The 18,863-nt window shown below is 37.2% G+C and overlaps 2 protein-coding genes across 3 annotated transcripts in view; one reads left to right on the top strand and one right to left on the bottom strand.

Moving 5' to 3' along the window:
* Window positions 1–743: 743 nt before the first annotated feature.
* On the bottom strand, window positions 744–14,594 carry las1l (LAS1 like ribosome biogenesis factor). Of its 2 annotated transcripts, none has more exons than XM_051694644.1 (13): window positions 14,280–14,594; window positions 13,866–13,991; window positions 13,692–13,761; window positions 13,520–13,601; window positions 10,295–10,462; window positions 9,955–10,001; window positions 7,173–7,282; window positions 6,868–6,953; window positions 6,571–6,774; window positions 4,958–5,093; window positions 4,545–4,864; window positions 4,272–4,443; window positions 744–3,546 (listed from the first exon to the last, which is right to left on the bottom strand). In XM_051694644.1, the coding sequence occupies exons 1-13, from the start codon at window positions 14,423–14,425 to the stop codon at window positions 3,450–3,452; spliced, it is 1,764 nt and encodes a 587-aa protein (XP_051550604.1). In that variant the 5' UTR covers window positions 14,426–14,594; the 3' UTR covers window positions 744–3,449. The 2 variants fall into 2 exon arrangements, with proteins under 2 accessions (XP_051550604.1, XP_051550612.1); XM_051694652.1 differs by having other exon boundaries at window positions 4,272–4,422.
* A 2,328-nt stretch (window positions 14,595–16,922) lies between these two features.
* The window catches only part of LOC127438806 (moesin), a 39,735-nt gene continuing 37,794 nt past the window's right edge, over window positions 16,923–18,863 (top strand). Inside the window, exon 1 of the mRNA XM_051694662.1 lies at window positions 16,923–17,194. Within this exon, the coding sequence (XP_051550622.1) occupies window positions 17,183–17,194 (12 nt within the window). The 5' untranslated portion in view covers window positions 16,923–17,182. The remainder of the gene's footprint in view (window positions 17,195–18,863) is intronic.

Raw genomic sequence — 18,863 nt, 5'->3', positions numbered from 1 at the left:
TTGTGTAAAGTATGTTTCAGCCTAAACGTGTATTTGATTTACAGAGATGGAACATTCGCTACAAGTCCAATTTTCATCCGGGCCAGGGTATGCGACCATCTCTATATCGTCCCTCATCTGACATTTTCATAACAACACTTGCAAAATCCATTCGCCCATGTGTTCTCTTTTATTATCAGACCTGACACCTTGCAACTCAGACAAAGGAAAAATTAAACTAAAATATAAACCCATATTGGATTTAACCATAAGGAATGTGGATATTCTTTACCCAGCTAACAAAAAAGGTCCTCAGAACGTCCCCTAAATGGTCTCTGTGAACGTCCCCTAAACGTCCAGAATGGACGTCCTGTGAACATCCCTTTGAACGTCCGGAGGACGGCAAGAGGACCCTTCACATGAATGTTCGTGGGACGTTCGTAGAGGCCATTTAAGGGACGTTCTGAGGACCTTTTTTTGTTAGCTGGGAAGTGTCTTTAGGGTTGGGTCTCCTTCTCCACTGAACCTAGAAGCAAACTAATCGAAGGATATTGTTTCTTTCTAGAGCAGTCTTTTTTCTTAAAGAGTGTAAAATAAGACATTGTTGTCCGCTCCTTGTACTTCTAGGTTCAGAAACAGTTGAGCAGCAAGCTACCATGCATCAAATGTCCAGAAACGACCTTTTGCTTGTTGATACAAATTGTATCTATTTCTTGATTGTATAAAATATATATTTCTGAGCTGTACAGTAACACTTATGAGTATATATAGCTATATATTTAAAAAAAAAAAAAAAAAAGAAAAAAGCTTAGTTTTTACAAAAAATAAAATAAAAAAAAGGGATAAAGAAATATAATGCCATAATGTCAGTGATACCGTGTGTCACTTGAGTAGCCCATAGAGATGGCTTATTTCCTGCCAGGCAGAGCACTACAGACAGGGATCTCTCTCTCTCTTTCTCTCTCTCTCAACTTTTCCATGCCTCAATATGTAATATGCAACATGCAGATTTAAGGTATCTGTTTCTAGATTATTTTGGAAAGTGATAGTTTATCTCAATGAAGCTAAACTTCCTTTCTGTTTGGCTGGAGGATTTAGGACGGGGATTTATATAATTTACTCTTTCTCTGTTGAAGGTATAGATTCAGGAGAGACACATTCTGACTGTATTAGTGTGCTCCTAATATATTTTTCTCTTTGTAAATATTGCAATTAATGTCAAACCTCTTATATTTGCACAGTATTTGTGCATTTTGCTTACACAGACACCCTACAATCTAAATCTACCAGCTTATCAGAGCAGGATCTCTCAAACAGACACAAATAGACTCAATGGGTTGCCTTGACAACCAGTCAGTTTAAGTGATCACATGCTATCATTAGTATTGATTTAATGTAAATGGCTGACTATTGTGTGTGCACTAGTGTGAATTTATGGTAAATTCACAGCTGTTTCACCTGTAACATAGTTTACCTTCTACAGATACATCTACAGACATGGAGGTGCCATTGCAGGTTAATGATGAAACTTCAGTTTGATGGAATTTGCACAATATTGTAAAAACAAAAATACTTTAGCCAATAAGGAAGTGAGTTTGATTAACTTGAAGTTGACACACACACACACACACACACACGTTCTCTCACCAGTGAAATTTGAGCTCTTGTACTGAGAGATGTCCACACAAATATGAACATACACACCTCGTAACCTGCCTTACAGTTTGAACCTCTTTTGTTTTGCGAGTCGAGCACAGACTGTACAGCATTGAGCACTTTGCTTCTTGCTCGTATTTCCCACCAAGCCAAAGTGCAAACGATAAATGATGATGATGTTTCTCTGTCCTGCTTGTAATTTCAAATCTCAAGTCATTCTCAAATCAGTACACTTCATGGACTGGCTGATTTTTAGATGAAGTGTGTCTAGAATGTCCAAGAAAGAGAAGCTACAGGACAAATGAACATGCCCAAAGGAAAAAAGCAACAATCTTAGATGGGCATTTCTCACAAGATTGCTCAGTAGGATTTCTAAGGTCACTGGCTGCAGAGCTGATGTAATCTGTACATTTAAATGTATATTTTCAATACTGAACTACACCAGCTATAACTCACTTACACAAACACACTCTCATCAACACATTGATTCTCAGGAACTAACAGCAGTATTACTACAAATCCTTTATGAAAGAAATTATCCTTGATGTTTGCTCTTATAAAATGCTAATTGCGGCAATTTGTGCAGTAGTGTGGATGATCTTGAAAATGTGTTCTTAAATTCAAGTTTTGCTGTTCATTTAACATTTTCCTCCCCTTGTATCGTGGGTTTTTTCGCGCTTTCGCAGGTTGACCGAGTGGTCTTAACACTTTTGAGTCTAGTGCTGTGATGATGACATACAATAGTATGTTTTACTCTCTACTGAATGAAACATGTTGCTTTTGAACTTGTTTTAAATATGACAAAAACGTGAACCAAGAAAATTGAAAGAAAAAAAACGTGAAAAAGGGGGAAAAATTTTATAATGCTTTGGGTCTGTGGACTCAAACAAAATGTAAGTCTCAATGACAAAAGGTGTTTGTTTCTCTCAATAAAGCCAGACTCTATTTGGTTAACTGTTATCATGCCTGTGTTCCTATTGGTTGATTGTGCATGACGCTAACTACTTACTATTGGTTGAAGTGGTCATATCATTAAACAATTCTCACTCTCCTGTCCACTCAAAAAAGGGAATGAACCCTTTTCACATTTCCGGATTTAGAACAGGGAAATAAACTATAGCAGGGTTAATTTCTGTATACGTGCATTCCCATTTGTTCCAATAGTGTAAGGAAACAGAAAGGCACCATTACTCTTCCACAATTTTCCAAAAAAGGAACAATATAGAGAGTAAGGGATTACGACAGACAACAGGGGTCCATAAGGATAGATATTATTATTCAAGGACCTGAATAGAAAGCAGATGGCTATATTTTTGTCCCAAACAGAGGCATAGAACTGAGATAAATGCACAATACACATTTTTTTTTTTTGCATGTTTTTAAGTTCAAAAAGTTTTTGTAATTTATATAAACTGTATATACTATTACCATTACATTTTTACCATTTTTCAAACAGTTTAAACCAGCACACTGTAGGACTTAATCAAGACAAAGAAGCAAACTTGCAGCCGGCGACGTAAATTAAGATATTAAGGGAAGATAGACAGCTGATATTCCTCCTCTCATTAACAAACATTGAATTATAAAACAAAAACATGTTCATGTTTCGAATTGTGAAACACAACAGCATCATAATGTCAGAGAGAAGGGCCAGAGAGGAGTTGATCTAGAAGAGCATGAGTCCAACTTTGCCCCCAAGTGTTTTTAACATGATCCATGTGTGTGCCTGGACAGGGTTCGTAGTTCAGGGATGGCAGCTGAGCGTAACTTCAGGCTACTGAACATCAGAAGCAAGTGTTATTTGGGTACGTGTATTAAAACAGTGTGAGTCCAGCTTTGAGTTTGCTTAGATCACTGTGAGTCCAAAGAGGTCCTTCTGATCCAGTGGGCCCTCTACTCTGAAGTGGAACACTGTGGATGAAAACGCAATTTTTTGAAAATCACATTTTGAACTACAACTGACATTAACTTTAAAGACCCAATGACATCAAAATTGGAGTTTTGTGGCTTTCAGTTCATGTCTATTAGCTTCAAAGGAATAGCTCACCCAAAAATGAATACTCTCATCATTTACCCTCAAGCCATTAATGGTGATTAAAACTTTGAAGCTATGAAGTTTACTCCATATTTAATTTTTGACGGAAATGTATTTTGTCTTCTGGAAGTTTCTGGAAATATGTTTGTTCAATGTTTCGTCAGATGAGCAATAAAAAATAATTTAAACAGTAAAACCCATTGAAGAAACTCTTGTTTTTCCCATCACAGCCTCTTTTTCATTCAAGTCAAAAATTAAATATGGCGCTAATCTAAATTAAGTCCAGAGAAAATTGTCATAGGAAGCTTTTTACCCTCTTCCACCCCCCCACCTCAAAAGGATGGTCAAGACAACTTCACAGATCATTTTTAAATAAGTGGTTATACAAAAATATAAGCTTAACAATTTTGCTTTTAAACCCTCCGTCCATGCTGCCTATTAGGATTCCATTAATTGTTAATTTTTACAATTTGACGGATGAGCTAACATTATTTTCTGAGGTAAATGAAAGCAGGCCACAGATGCTGTTGACAAAGCTTTAGTCATGTTTAATGGAAAATATTTTTTTTAACTAATGTACATTAAGATGTACAAGACTCACTTCCTGTTGCCATGGTGCTGGGGGAGTTGATCAAGCTCCACCTGCTGGTCGAACACAGTAAATGTCGAATGTGACTCCACCATCAAACAGGAGGGGTCCTCAGATTGTCCAGGAACCTTCCCTAGTGGATACTGTTTCCAGGGGACCTTATCTGATGTGACAAGAAAATCAGCTAAAGTAAATAATTAATAGAGATTTCGTTTAAAAGAATTGGACACACTGATTCAACTGTATATGAATGACAATTTTCTAAAAAATAAGATTGCAATTCACCTGTGCACACGCTCCAAGCTGATCCTCTTAACGCAGAGTTTCTCTCCTGTAGAGTTTCTGGGCTTAGCTTTTCCTGGAGCTCCTCCATGGGCGGAGCCTGCAGAGATGCAGGGGTGCGGTTAGAAGCGGGGGTGTCCCTGTTCTGTGACGTGTCACCAACGAGCCTCTCCTGAAGGCTCTGTAAGGTGTAGACAGGCTGAGCAGGGTCTGAGGGTTCAGGGGAAGAGTCTCCATGGTAACACTGCGTGTAGATGCTGCAGAGCTGAAGCAGGTTTTGCTGTGTGTCGGTTGGGAGGGGCTTATCCATATCACTCAAAATCCTTAATAGAAAAGAAGTTCATTTAATTACCTTCACCCACGCTGTGTGTAATGTATGTCTCTTTCTTTGTGTGCATCTATTTGCATCTACTCACTGTCGTAGCAGGAATGGTGTGGCTGGACATGGTGCATTCACACATGAAGAGATGAGATCCCGCCATGGAAACTGTAATCTGTTTATGAAGATTCTTTCTTTCATTATCTTCTGCCGTCTGTGAGCTTTCGATTCACCTGCAACACACAGACACACAAAATGATGGCCCCGAAACTAGTTCCTGACCGATATACAATATATATTGTCAGTGCAGTCAGTAATGTAGCAGATTGAAAGGTAAACATCACAGCATCTTTTTGCAGCTCAGCAGACAACAGTGCGGTGGTGGATTGTGTCTGTTGAGTGATTTCACGCTATGTTATTACCTAGTTGGTGAGACACAATGCTGGAAAGCAAAATAAACAACGTTTGTCTTTTACTTTCTGTGACAACGAGCTTATAGCTAACTAGCTAATCAAGTAGCTATTTTCATTGTTGTCAGCTGAGTGGAAGCTAATGATTAAACATGTATTCACCAAACTGTTTTGTTCAGGATTCACAGTTTGGTACCCCCTACAACCGAACAATTCCAGTCATTGCATTTATAAAATGTAATATTTAAAAGTCTGGTTTTCCACCATTGAAAGTTTCCCCTGAACTTGTATAGCAGAATACAGTGTAACACCGCTGCCGCTGTTTATCTTGACTCGGCAGTATTAATATAGTCAGCATTTGACTGATACTAAACAGTAGTACTGATGTTTATTTAGCTATTTATTGTATTATGATTTATTCTTTTTTAAAATCGTCAGCAACTGACTTATACTAAACGTACAGTACTGATGTTTATTAAGCTATTTATTGTATTTTTATTTATTCTTTATTTTCTCAGTGTTCATTCTAGAATTTGTTGACAATGTATAATAATAATGTCAAATATTCTTTGATAAAAATATTTAAGAAAGCAGCCTTCTGAGTACCTTTTCATAGTAGTCATATCAGTGAAAAATCAGGGAAAAATCCACATAGAAATGGTCTGTTTTCATTCCAGCTCAAAAATTAACTATATCGGCCACCATATCGGTAATCAGTGAATTTGTATCGGTCGGGCTCTACCCGAAATGTATTTGAACACTTTAGCAACACTTTAAAATGTATGAGTATCATTACAATGACAAAATATAAAACAAAAATGGCATTTACAAACTTTAAGCAAAAAATATATATATACAAAAAAAGACATTTGTTAGGCTGCCTGCAAGCATTATAAATAGATATACTGTTTCAAATTAGGACCATTTAATTATTTCTCAGTATTTGGACAATTTCTAGGTGTCAAACTTAGTGGAAGATCTCCACAGTTACGGTATTCTGCATACATACTCTGCATGGACACCTGTGTAAATTTGAGGGAAACTGACTTATTCACTAACACACATCCACTAAAATGATCCTTGAGACCAGTTGGTTGAAAATAATTGCAAAAATGGCTAAGAAAATTGAAGTTAGTTCAGAGAATAGGTCTAGCATAATTTGTTGGCAGATGTCACTTATTGATACTTTATCTATGCAATTTTATTTTATTTTAATTCATTTATTATAAGTGTGGCTTAAGTGTCCAAAAGCTTACGCATACAATTAAACACACACACACACACACTTCTTGGTACATACTTTTGCTATTGCAGCGTAAAATTTCTGAGATCCAGGAAGCAATGTAGTAAGTTCTGTGATTGGTCGGCTCGTTCGAGAGCTCATTGAAGAGTTTGTCCAGGATCAGAATAATAAAGACAGATGAATTCAGGACCTTCAACAGAGGCAACCACAACTGCAAGAACACTCGAGGAAGACATGGGGTGAAAACATCCAAAGAGTCCTCTACAGAGAGAAAGTGACAGAGACAGGGAAGTTATAATTTGTAAAGAGTGAGTATCTGCTCTATAAATGCAGACTGTGTGTGTGTGTGTGTACCTGAGGGGTCAATATTCAGAGACTGCAGTTGTTCTGCAGTGGGAATAAGAAATCCATCATGCACTAATACATCAATGAGTATGTCTCTATAACACAGACACAGAACAGATGTTCAATTTGGCCACAATGACAGACATAAGATTTAACCCTGTAAAGCCTGACATATGAAAGAACTGTCAGAAAATTATATATATTTATTTATTTTTACACTAAACTGTTTTTAGTACCACTAGACAAACTATAAAAAGAAATAACATTAACATAGCAGTAATAAAGACTTGCTCATTTATACCATTCACACACACCTGGCCTCTGTGGCGAAATGTTTGATTTGTGTCAGGATCCAGCTCAGATCAGCGCTGGCATCAGGCCACACTCCACACTGTCTTCCCTGCTTTGCCAGCTCTTCATACGTCTGTCATAATAGCACAAAAACACTGGGCATTATGATTAAACATTGATACCTCAACTAGCCATTAAAATACATAATAGTAACAGCAGAAACAATTATAACCTGTTGTAATTATTGCTATATAAAATTTGGTGTGCATCACTCCACAGATTCATAATACAATATTAAACGTTCGAAAAACACAAGGCACACACACACTCACACTCTCTAATGTCTTAAAGGTAAAGTGTGTTATTTCTGAAATCAACCTATAAATATATTGTTAAACTTATAGTTGACTCTGTACATTTAATTAAGACAGGAGAAAATATATTACTGAAAAAAACATAAGTAACCTTTATTTAATTTAATAATTAATCTTTAAATGTCCCTGAAATGGTAATTGGTGTGCTCTGTTTTTTCAATTGTGTATAAAAGTGGGATGCCACAACAATTCTGCGCCAACCAAAAGGTTATTATCGTTAACAAAAACTCAAATAAAAATAACAGTTGGAGTTTTAAAAAACTAAAACTAAACTGAAATTATAAAAGCCCACTACATTACGAACTAAAACTAAATAGAATCACAGAAAATTACTTTCGTAATTTTTAACACAGTTTTTTGGATTTTCAATAAACGTTGATGATCTTATTTAAATAATCTCTCAAGCCTGATTTCTCGATGTATTCCATCAAAAAGAACAAGCGAGCAGCCATCTGATGAACATGTAAAAACAACCAACCACACGTCACCTGCATATGTGATGTTTAGATGCACAGAAATCTGGGGGAGGGGCTCTGGATGACACCACAACAAATCAGCATGTGGCAAAGTTGTAATTTATAAATCTACAATTGTTCATTGTTGTTTGTTAGTTTATAATGCATTACCTAATGTTAAAATATACCATAAATATACCATAACATAACTTTTAATGTTGAAAATGTACCAGTACATGTTAACATGAACCAAGATTAATTTAGCTGTAAGTGTTGTTCATTGTTAGTCCATGTTACCTGATGTAGTTAACTAATGTTAACAAACACAACCTTACGTGAATGTTACAGATAATATTTTGTGTTATAACAGATGAAATCTAAAAAAAATAAATAAACTAAAAATAGCCATTTTCAAAAAATACAAACAAAATAAAAACTATTTAAGGGCCATTAAAATTAAACTGAAACCAAACAAAGTCAAACACAAAATGAAATAAAACTAGTGAAATTATTAAAGCTGTAACAACCCTGGTGCTAACACAGAAGAGCTGAAACACAGTAAAGAGTTACACCCTTCAAGTGCTGGTTATGGGAGACTCTAAACTTTAAAAATCTCATTGCATTAGTACACACAACACACAATGTTTGACATTTGACACAAAAAAGCTCCTCAGGTTGGTTTTTAGCAGTCTAACATACACAGAACTGTGCACGACCACCACCATTTTTCATACAAAGTCATAAGACAGGGCTCACGCAAACGTAAGCTCATCCTGCCCTCTGGTGGTGAGCGCTAGAACAATATGAGCTTGGTTAATTAAAGGAATAGTTCACCCAAAAATTTAAATTCTCTCATCATTTACACACCCTTATGCCATCCAAGATGTGTATGGCATTATTTCATCTGCTGAACTCTAATGAATATTTTTAGAAGAATATCTCAGCTCTGTAGGTCCATACAATGCACGTGAATTTTGTAGCTCCAAAAATCACATAAATCAGCATCAAAGTAATCCTCCAGTGGTTTAACCCATGTCTTCAGAAGAGATATGATAGGTGTGGGTGAGAAACAGATCAATAATTAAGTCCTTTTTTACTATAAATTCTTCTCCCTGCTCAGTCAACCTCCACTTTAACTTTCACATTCTTCTTATATTTTTGATGATTCACATTCTTCATGCATATTGCCACCTACTGGGCGGGGAGGTGAATTTCTACCAAAAAAGGACTTAAATATTGATCTGTTTCTCACCCACACCTATCATGACGTGTCTGAAGATATGGATTAAAACTCTGGAGTCATATGGATTACTGTTATGCTGCCTTTATGTGCTATTTGGAGTGTCAACATTTTGGCACACATTCACTTGCATTGTATGTACCTACAGAACTGAAATATTCTTCTTAAAATCATAATGTGTGTTCTGTAGAAGTAAGGAAATCACACACATCGTCCATCCTTTTCTTTAAAAAAAATGCAATAATAGAGGTTACAGTGACTTACAATGGAAGTGAATGGGGCACATTTTCGGAGGGTTTAAAGGCAGAAATGTTAAGCTTATAATTTTATAAAAGCACTTACATTAATTCTTCTGTTAAAACTCATGTATTATGTGATCTGTAAAGTTGTTTAAATTGTAATGTTTACAGTCATTTTAGGATTTGTTGACATTACATCATCATGGCAGTGAAGCTGTATATTTGGTTATAACTTTACACAGAAAAGGTTAGTAAGTTTTATCACACTAAAATCATGTTAACACACATATTGTTTATGAAATGTGGCTAAACATTTATGTATTTTAACATTAAAAAAATTGGCCCCTTTTGCTTTCATTGTAGGTGCCTCACTGTAACCCAGATTTGTGCTTTTTTTAAAGGAGGGGCAAGTCAAAAAAAAATGTTTGTGGTCATCAATATTATTGTATTGAACTTGTATTGAACCCAGAATATTCCTTTGATCATGGAAGATTTACCTGAAACTGTTCTTGTTCATAAGAGATGAGGAGTTCTCTGATTTTCTCTAAAAGGAATCAAAAGACAATAAATATTAAACTGCCTGCTATTTATTACTACATAACTTCATTTACAGATAGAACACTGGGAACCCAAGATAATGCTTGCATTTTAAGAAATATAAAATTTTGTTTATATACTATTAATGTATTTAGTTTCTTATATGTATTTTGTACAATTGTAAACAATTGTGCTATCATACTGCAACAAGCCTGAAATGTCTAAATGTCTCACTCCTTCCTTGACGGAACATCACAAACGACTTTGTGCGAAAGACACCAGTCTTTAGTTCAAACTCACTGTGTCCCTCTATCTCTCTCTGTTTAAAGAGCAGATATCCCTCTTGTCTTTTAGCCCCCTCCTCTTCACCCTCCTCTTCTGATGAAGACTCCCAGTCTTCAGTCAGCTGACCGCCCAGCTGGCGAGACCAGTACTCCTTTTGCAACCAATCCAGGACAAATCCACAACCTGAGGTACAAACGAACATAAACACAATCACATAAAAATAAATACATACACGGCATGAAGACGTATACTGTATATAAACAGCTGAGTTTAGAGTCACAGATTTTGTAGGAATCAGCCAAAAATGAAAAATTTGCCATCATTTATTCATCCCCAAGTCTACTGTAACTATAGGATAGCTGTGTTGAACAGATCAAAATTTTAACTGCAGGTGGTTATGCGCTCTCAAATCAAATATGGCACCTATGCCGCAGGTTTGACATCATAACGTTTAATCATGAGCAGGTGTGTAATGATTCACTCATTTTCTTGATGCATCGATTACTAATCCTGCCGATTTATATGCACTGATCTTCAAAAAATAATTTCTGAATCAAGAATCGTTAGCCAATAATCAAATTAAAATACAAAAAATCGAATTAATCAACTCGAACAAACATTGTACAATAGTTTATAATATATAAATATTTAATTTGTTACATTGCGATTTAATGGAGACGTGCGTCATCGATCTCTAGCGTGCCTCGGAGTACGCTCCCTCAAAATTCTCCCCTCACAGGTGCTGCAATCTTCTGTCGAACTTCACGGGATCACACCAGCTCTCAGTTCTATTCATACTCTCTTTGAAACTTTTTCTGAACAGCTTTCGAGCACCTTGTGTCAGATCTCTCCTCAGGATGGCCACTGACTGTCACGTGAGCAACTGACAGCTTGTGCTCGTTTTGAGTGAAACACGCTCTAAGCCGTGTACAGCTGCCCACTCACTGAAATCAAATATTGCTTTTCTCTTTTCCTTATTTGTATATGAGGCCTCGAGGAAGCTGAATGTAGTCATAAGATATTAGTTTATTGCTGTAATATTTTTGATTGTTTTATTGATTTAGGGTTCTCATGGTCATGGAAAATCTGGAAATATCAGGGAATTTTAAAATTGTGATTTCCAGGCCTAGAAAAGTCACGCAAATTAATACAATCATTAAAAATAATGGAATTTTTTATTGTGAAATATGAAATACTTTTGTAGTTATGCTCGAATATATTTTATCAGCACATTGCACTCTATTATATTCCAAGAAGCCTGTATGTACATTAAGGTGTTTAAGCTGCTTTTGCAATAAACTCTCTTAAAGTTTATTTTAATATATTCCTTGAGGTCCACTTATAATATTAGTAAAGTTTCGTAAGTTTTGTATATTGTGGAGTTTGATTTTATACAGTTGAAGTCAGAAGTTTACATATATTAAAACTCATTTTTAATATACCAATATAACAATATATTTATATTTTATATATTTAATATAACAACCACTCCACAGATTTAATATTAGCTAAATATCGTTTTGGCAAGTCGTTTAGGACATCTACATTGTGCATGACACAAGTAAGATTTCCATCAATTGTTTAACTTTTAATTGACTATATCACAATTCCAGTGGGTCAGAAGTTTACATACACTAAGTTAACTGTGCCTTTAAGCAGCTTGGAAAATTTCAGAAAATGATGTTAAGCCTTTAGGCAATCAGCTTCTGATAGGCTAATTGGATTCCACTGGAGATGTACCTGTGGATGTATTTTAAGGCCTACCTTCAAACTAGGTGCCTATTTGCTTGACATCATGGGAAAAAAGAAATCAGCCAAGACCTCAGAAAACATTGTGGACCTCCATAAGCTTGGTTCATCATTGTGAGCAATTTCCAAATGCCTGAAGGTACCACGTTCATCTGTACAAACAATAGTACACAAGTATAAACACCATAGGACCATGCAGCCATCATACAGCTCAGGAAGGAGACGCAGCCTGTCTCCTAGAGATTAAGTGCAAATCAATCCCAGAACAACAGCAAAGGACCTTGTGAAGATGCTGTAGGAAACAGGTAGACAAGTATCTATATCCACAGTAAAACAAGTCCTATATCAACATAACCGGAAAGGCTGCTCAGTAAGGAAGAAGCCACTGCTCCAAAACCACCATAAAAAACCAGACTACAGTTTGTAAGTGCACATGGGGACAAAGATCTTACTTTTTGGAGAAATGTCCTCTGGTCTGATGAAACAAAAAAAATTAACTGTTTGGCTATAATGACCATTGTTATGTTTGGAGGAAAAGGGTGAGGCTTGCAAGCTGAAGAACACCATCCCAACTGTGAAGCATGGGGGTGGCAGTATCATGATGTGGGGGTGCATTGCTGCAGGAAGGACAGGTGCACTTCATAAAATAGATGGCATCATGAGGAAGGAATATGAGGTGGATATATTGAAGCAACATCTGAAGACATCAGCCAGGAAGTTAAAGCTCGGTCACAAATGGGTCTTCCAAATGGACAATGACACCAAGCATACCACCAAAGTTGTGGCAAAATGGCTTAAGGACAACAAAGTCAAGGTATTGGAGTGGCCATCACGAAGCCCTGATCTCAATCCGAGTGAAAATTTGTGGGCAGAACTGAAAAAGTGTGTGCGTCAAGGAGGCCTACAAACCTGACTCAGTTACACCAGTTCTGTCTGGAGGAATGGGCCAAGATTCCAGCAACTTGTTGCGAGAAGCTTGTGGAAGGCTACCCAAAAAGTTTGATCCAAGTTAAACAATGTAAAGGCAATGCTACCAAATACTAACAAAGTGTATGTAAACTTCTGACCCACTGGGGATATGATGAAAGAAATTAAAGTCATATAACTCAAATAAATCATTCTACTATTATTCAGACATTTCACATTCTTAAAATAAAGTAGTGATCCTAACTGACCTTAGACAGGGTATGTTTTCTATGATTAAATGTCAGGAATTGTGAAAAACTGAGTTTAAAAGTATTTGGCTAAGGTGTATGTACACTTTTGACATTAACAGTAAACCCCAATCCATTTTCGTTGCATAGAAAATAGTTGCTCAGACATTCTGCCTTGTATCTACTTGTGTGTAGATATAGCAAACAGCATTGGGTTGGAACATGGGGGTGAGTTAATGATGACAAAATTCTCTCTGTTCCTTTAAATTGAATACATGAATAAAACCCTTAAAATCTCAATGTTAAACTACAAGTAGGTATGTAGCTCGTCTCTCACCTTTTCTGCACCACTTCAGAGTTGGGAGTCTATGGTGCGTCAGATCGTGCCTGAGGTTAACCACCCATTCTGGGATATTTAACTGCCAGAAAACAAATTAGTGTCAGAGCTATGGTTATGACAGCTTATTAGTAAAAATTATTGATACATTAATTGATAAGTTCAGACTTACATTTCTGGCTAAATGACGTAAAGGTTTAGCGATTTTTTTCTGCTGCCGTTCTGTGATGAGGTTGACAAACCTGAAACAAACAATCATTCTAGTTCAGTGACTTACTAAATAATAAACTCCACTCCAGTATTTATCGCACGTCTGTAAGGAAATCAGCAGGGATGAGACACATACCGGACCAGTGCCATGCCATAGAGCAGCACCAGGTCATTGGCCTCCAGCTGGCCCGTGCTGTCCAGCACCTGACACCGAACCAGGTCTGCTGTGCTCTCCACGGCCACTGGAATGTTGTATCCGAACCTACAGCAACAAATAGTAAATCTGAAACACCACAACAATCCTGTCTAGCTGACGCACCACAGCGCAGATTCGACAGCAGCTCTTTACATCACATTAGTACTTGTATGTGCATTTTGATCAAACATCTTCTATATGTTATGGCCAAAAATCCTAAATGTCTCAAATCTTTACAAATGGCAACAAGAGACGAAACAACATCAGATGTCACGTTCCATTAAAATGCCTCTCATGCATTATCGAAGACATCACATCAATGTTCCACTCACGACACCCCCCGCACCCTCGTACCTGCCCTTCCACGCAGAGATCCTGTGCAGTGCGTGTTTCTGCAGCGCGGGGTCTCTGGAGTACAGATGCTCCAGCACATGCTCATACTCTGCTTTGTTCATCCAGGCCAAGACGTGACGCGTCTTTCCCACCGTTTTCTTCTTCATCTTAATATTGCAGCCTGGCCGTTCACAAAAATAACGTATCAGGTCCCAACTGGACGAGGAAGACTGTGCAGATCGAATCAGAAAGAAAAATATTAGTGGTTGATGTAACTTTTGCGGTTTGCATACACATCCTAATCCACGCCACGCCAGCGGTGCGACAGGTTAAACGTTCCCCTGGCAAACGTGATTATGAAAAATGGTTCCGTACGGAGCAGTCAGTACTTCTGTACTGTCAACCAAAAAAAAAAAAAAAAAAAAAAAACAATTTTATAATTTAGCAGAAAAATATCAAATGCAAGAATAACCATAGTTAGGAGGCCATAGTTTGCGCAAAAGAATCATGGCTACAATAGAGTACTACAGTTGGTATGTCCACCATTGTAATCAACATTAAAAAAAAATAATTCTTTTTTCGTATTAATTATTAATAAAATAAAATGTATTATGGTTTTACACAAAGGAGTATCCATCTTTATAACATTTTCTACATTGGTACCATTACTTTTTCAACTCTCAGGAATAGTAGGAATAAAATTCTCTGATAATTTTCTCACCCTCATGCCATCCCAGATGTGTATGACTTTCTGTCTTATGCTGAACACAAACTTAGATTTTTAGAAGAATATTTCAGGTCTGTTGGTCCTCACAGTGCAAGTGAATGGGTACCAAAAATGTGAAGCTCCAAAACACACATAAAGGCAGCATAAAAGTAATCCATATGACAATATTGATATGTTTGTCATGCACACTTATCATATCGCTTCTGAAGACATGGATTAAACAGCTGGAGGATTACTTTTATGCTGCCTTTATGAGCATTTTAGAGCTTCAAAATTTTGGTACTCATTCACTTGCATTGCAAGGACATACAGAACTGAAATATTCTTTTAAAAATCTTCATTTGTGTTCAGCAGAAGATCAGCATCTTTTATGTGTAATGACTGAGTCATCAAATCATCGATTCAACGGATTCGTTAAAAACACAATGGAAACAATGGAAGTGTACAAAAATTATTCTTTCACTTCAAAGAATCCTTCAAAACACCTATTCTTGCACAAACGAAACACTACTAATGACTGTTTTTGACTACCGACCTAAGTATGACTATCTGTCTGTCTGTCTGTCTGTCTGTCTGTCTGTCTATCTATCTATCTGTCTTATAATATCTATATTAGGCTATAGATATCCCTAGGCATTTTGACAGCTCCTCGTTAGTGTAGACATCTAATCAGTTCCATTCCACTTTGCCACTAATAGCACCTCTAAAAGAATGGTCGAACTACTCACTTTAAAAGCATTTCAAGGTCATGAAAGGATATTTACAGTATAACCAAAGTACAAACATGACAAAAGTAAGCCAAAGCATATCAGAGCTAACACTTTCATTACACCAGTTTAAGTATTTCCCAAGTCTAATTAGCCATTAGCTAAATTATTCCTTCTAATTATGGGCCTAATTATTTTACACATATGTAGGCCTTTCTTTCCCATGTTCTTACACATGCAGTACTGTGAAAAAGTCTTAGGCGCATTATATTTTTCACAAAAACATTTGTCTTAAAAAGGTTATTTTATTTATTCTGCTATAAGTGTATAAGTAGGAAATATCAATTTTAGATTTCAACATTCCCTTTGCAATTAGAATTGAAAATTGATAGAACAGATGGTATGGCCATCACAGAGCCAGGATCTCAACATCACTAAGTCAGTCTAGGATCACATGAAGAGGCAGAAGCAACTGAGACAGCCGAAATAGATAGAAGAACTGTGGCAAGAAGCTTGGAACATCCTGTCTGCCAACAACCAAGAAAAGCTGTGTCCAGGTGTACCTAGGAGAATTGGTGCTGTTTTGAAGGCAAGGGTTGTCATACTATATATTGATTTAGCTGTATGATGTTAATTGATAAATTAAAACTATTTATGGCATTATTTTGGAAGACACTATACTCACTATGCAACATTTTCCCCAAGTGCCTACTTTTGCACAGTAGCCTATAGGCCTATGTACAAATGTTTTGAATTTCACCAAGTTTAGAGGCTAAGTACTGTCCACTGTGTTTAGCCTATTATCAGGTGAGTTTGGAATCTTGAACCACTGCAAGCGAGAGAGTGGCATGTATGCAGGCTTCTTCAGTGATGTACAACTGTAAAATATTTTTAAATCGTGTTTTATTCTCCATAGCTTAGAGATATACTATCGTTTTGAACTAATTTCCCTCTATGTATCTTCTCTCCAAATAAAGTCTCGCCTCAAGTATTTCCCGTACCAAACTCTGCCATTTGAGGGGAGGAATCCAAAAGCCTGGAAATTCTGGGGAAAATGACGTCACTGCTGGAATTGTGTGGGATACCCCCTCCTCGCATTCTCAGAGCGCGCGCGTTGGAGCCTCGGTCTATGTGACACAAAGCAGCAAATAACGGGGCCTGTGCGAATTCGGGCGGAGTTTAGTCAGACGCGCTTTGGTGCGCCTCCATCGCTGGGCTGGGTGTGGTTTTCAAAACTCAGTTCCGTTAGCAGGAAATCGACTCTTGGACCACCACCACTTCTTTGAGCGACAAACACGCAGACAGAAGTGGAACTCTGCGTTCTGGATCTGGGAGAGATTTGAGGAGAAGCATTTCCAGACGGGCGGTAACGGTAGTTCGCTTTTGCGCACAGAGTTCAGCCGATGGGAAAAAGTTTGGCTGTTTGTTGATTTCATTGTATCAGCTTAGTTTGTGACACCCGTGAAGAGAAGAGATCAAATACTGTCATAATGCCGAAAACGGTGAGTACCCGTGAGAGACGGAAACCTTTCATTTGACTATGTTGTTGCAAACAAAGGGAGAAAAGATTTAACAATGCTTTCAAAAGCTGCGCATTTTTGGTGAAATAGGAGACAGTAGCGACGCGTAGGCGCTCGAAAGGGGCGAGGATGGTCTTTCATTTGCTGGAAAGCAGTTGTTATTTTATTGCCAACCAGTTCCCCCGGGTGAGCAGTAGGCCATACGCAATGCACTATTTATGGCAAGAATAAATAATTTTGTCAGTGGTCTCGCTGAAGAATAATACTTGTTGCGTTGCAAATGAAAGCGATGATTTCTCCAATACTTATGATTTTTTTTTCTTTCATTTTTTCATTTTAAACACGTAACGTGTTTTTTTTTTTTTTTTTTTATATCTGTAAAGACAGCAATATGTGTTGCACCCACGGCTGTTCTATTTGCCAGTCGCGTTTTGTGTTGTATGTATAGGGGCTGAACCGTTACTCGGTGACAACCTGTAACATCCCCCCACCACCAACCTCCACAAATCTGATTGGCTTTCCATCAAAGTTCCGTGAATAGACCGCGTCCAGTTCATTTTAGCGCCTCTATCCTGCAGGGGAATAGCGCGGTTTCGATATGCTTGTTAAGGGCTTCGAAACTGGAAACAATGAGGCGGCTGGTCCGGCGTTTGGGGTTTGTCTGTCACTATGGGAGGACCGGACGTGCTCATGGCGCAATCTTAGACAATTTTCCATGCCAAGGCGTGGCGTTTACCCAAATAGCGCAGGGACCAACCTAAATGCGCTGTTTTTGGCAAGAGTCTCCCTTTTTTTCGTTACATACAGCAATGTTTTCAATTTATGAATCATTTTGGTATAGATTAGCCTAAATGTAAAATCACAAACAGACAGTATGATGGACGTTCACGTCCTGTCCTCATAATGTGTCAAATGTAGCTCTTCTGTTTTTCAGTCAAATGCCTTTAGTTGTATTGTTATACTGAAGATGTTCACAAAAATATCAACACAATAGTAGGCCTGTTACCAGGGGCCTAGTTAGTGGGTTGAAAGGTAGTTACGATTATAGGGGCCCACAGATCCAGGGTGGCCCATAACAAATATTAAACTGCATTGTTAAAAAGGTAAGGGGCCCAAGAGCAATATAGAGTCAGGGGGCCCAGAATTTCTTGCTACGACCCTGCTTATTACAAAAGTCAAATATCATAATCAGTATTTCAAAGACCAAGGCCTAGTAAATGAAAGTAGCATGATTTGTTTTGGGACAATATACATATATGCTTTTGGACATGTCCCATGGCAATGGAGTGGTTTTTGGTCAAGTACCATGGTATTCTTTGAAGTACCTTGGAGTACCATGTAAATACCATTGTACATGAATATGATAATCCTACACAAGTAGCCTACTTTTTGTAAGGGACATTGGTAACACTTTGCAATAAGGTTCTATTTGTTAATGTGTTAAATGCATTAGGTATCATGAACTAGCAATGAACAATATATTTTTTTTTACAGCATTTATAAATCTTTGTTAATGTTAGTTAATAAAATAAAAAATTTGCACTGTTAATTCATGTTAGTTTACAGTGCTTTAATGTTACATTTTATTTTATTTTAACAATGTATTAGGCTAGTATATGTTTAAATTAACATTAACTAAGATTAATACGTA

This window comes from Myxocyprinus asiaticus, chromosome 4, assembly GCF_019703515.2.
Source record: "Myxocyprinus asiaticus isolate MX2 ecotype Aquarium Trade chromosome 4, UBuf_Myxa_2, whole genome shotgun sequence".
Lineage (NCBI taxonomy): Eukaryota > Metazoa > Chordata > Actinopteri > Cypriniformes > Catostomidae > Myxocyprinus > Myxocyprinus asiaticus.
This window is presented reverse-complemented; position numbering and strand designations above follow the sequence as displayed.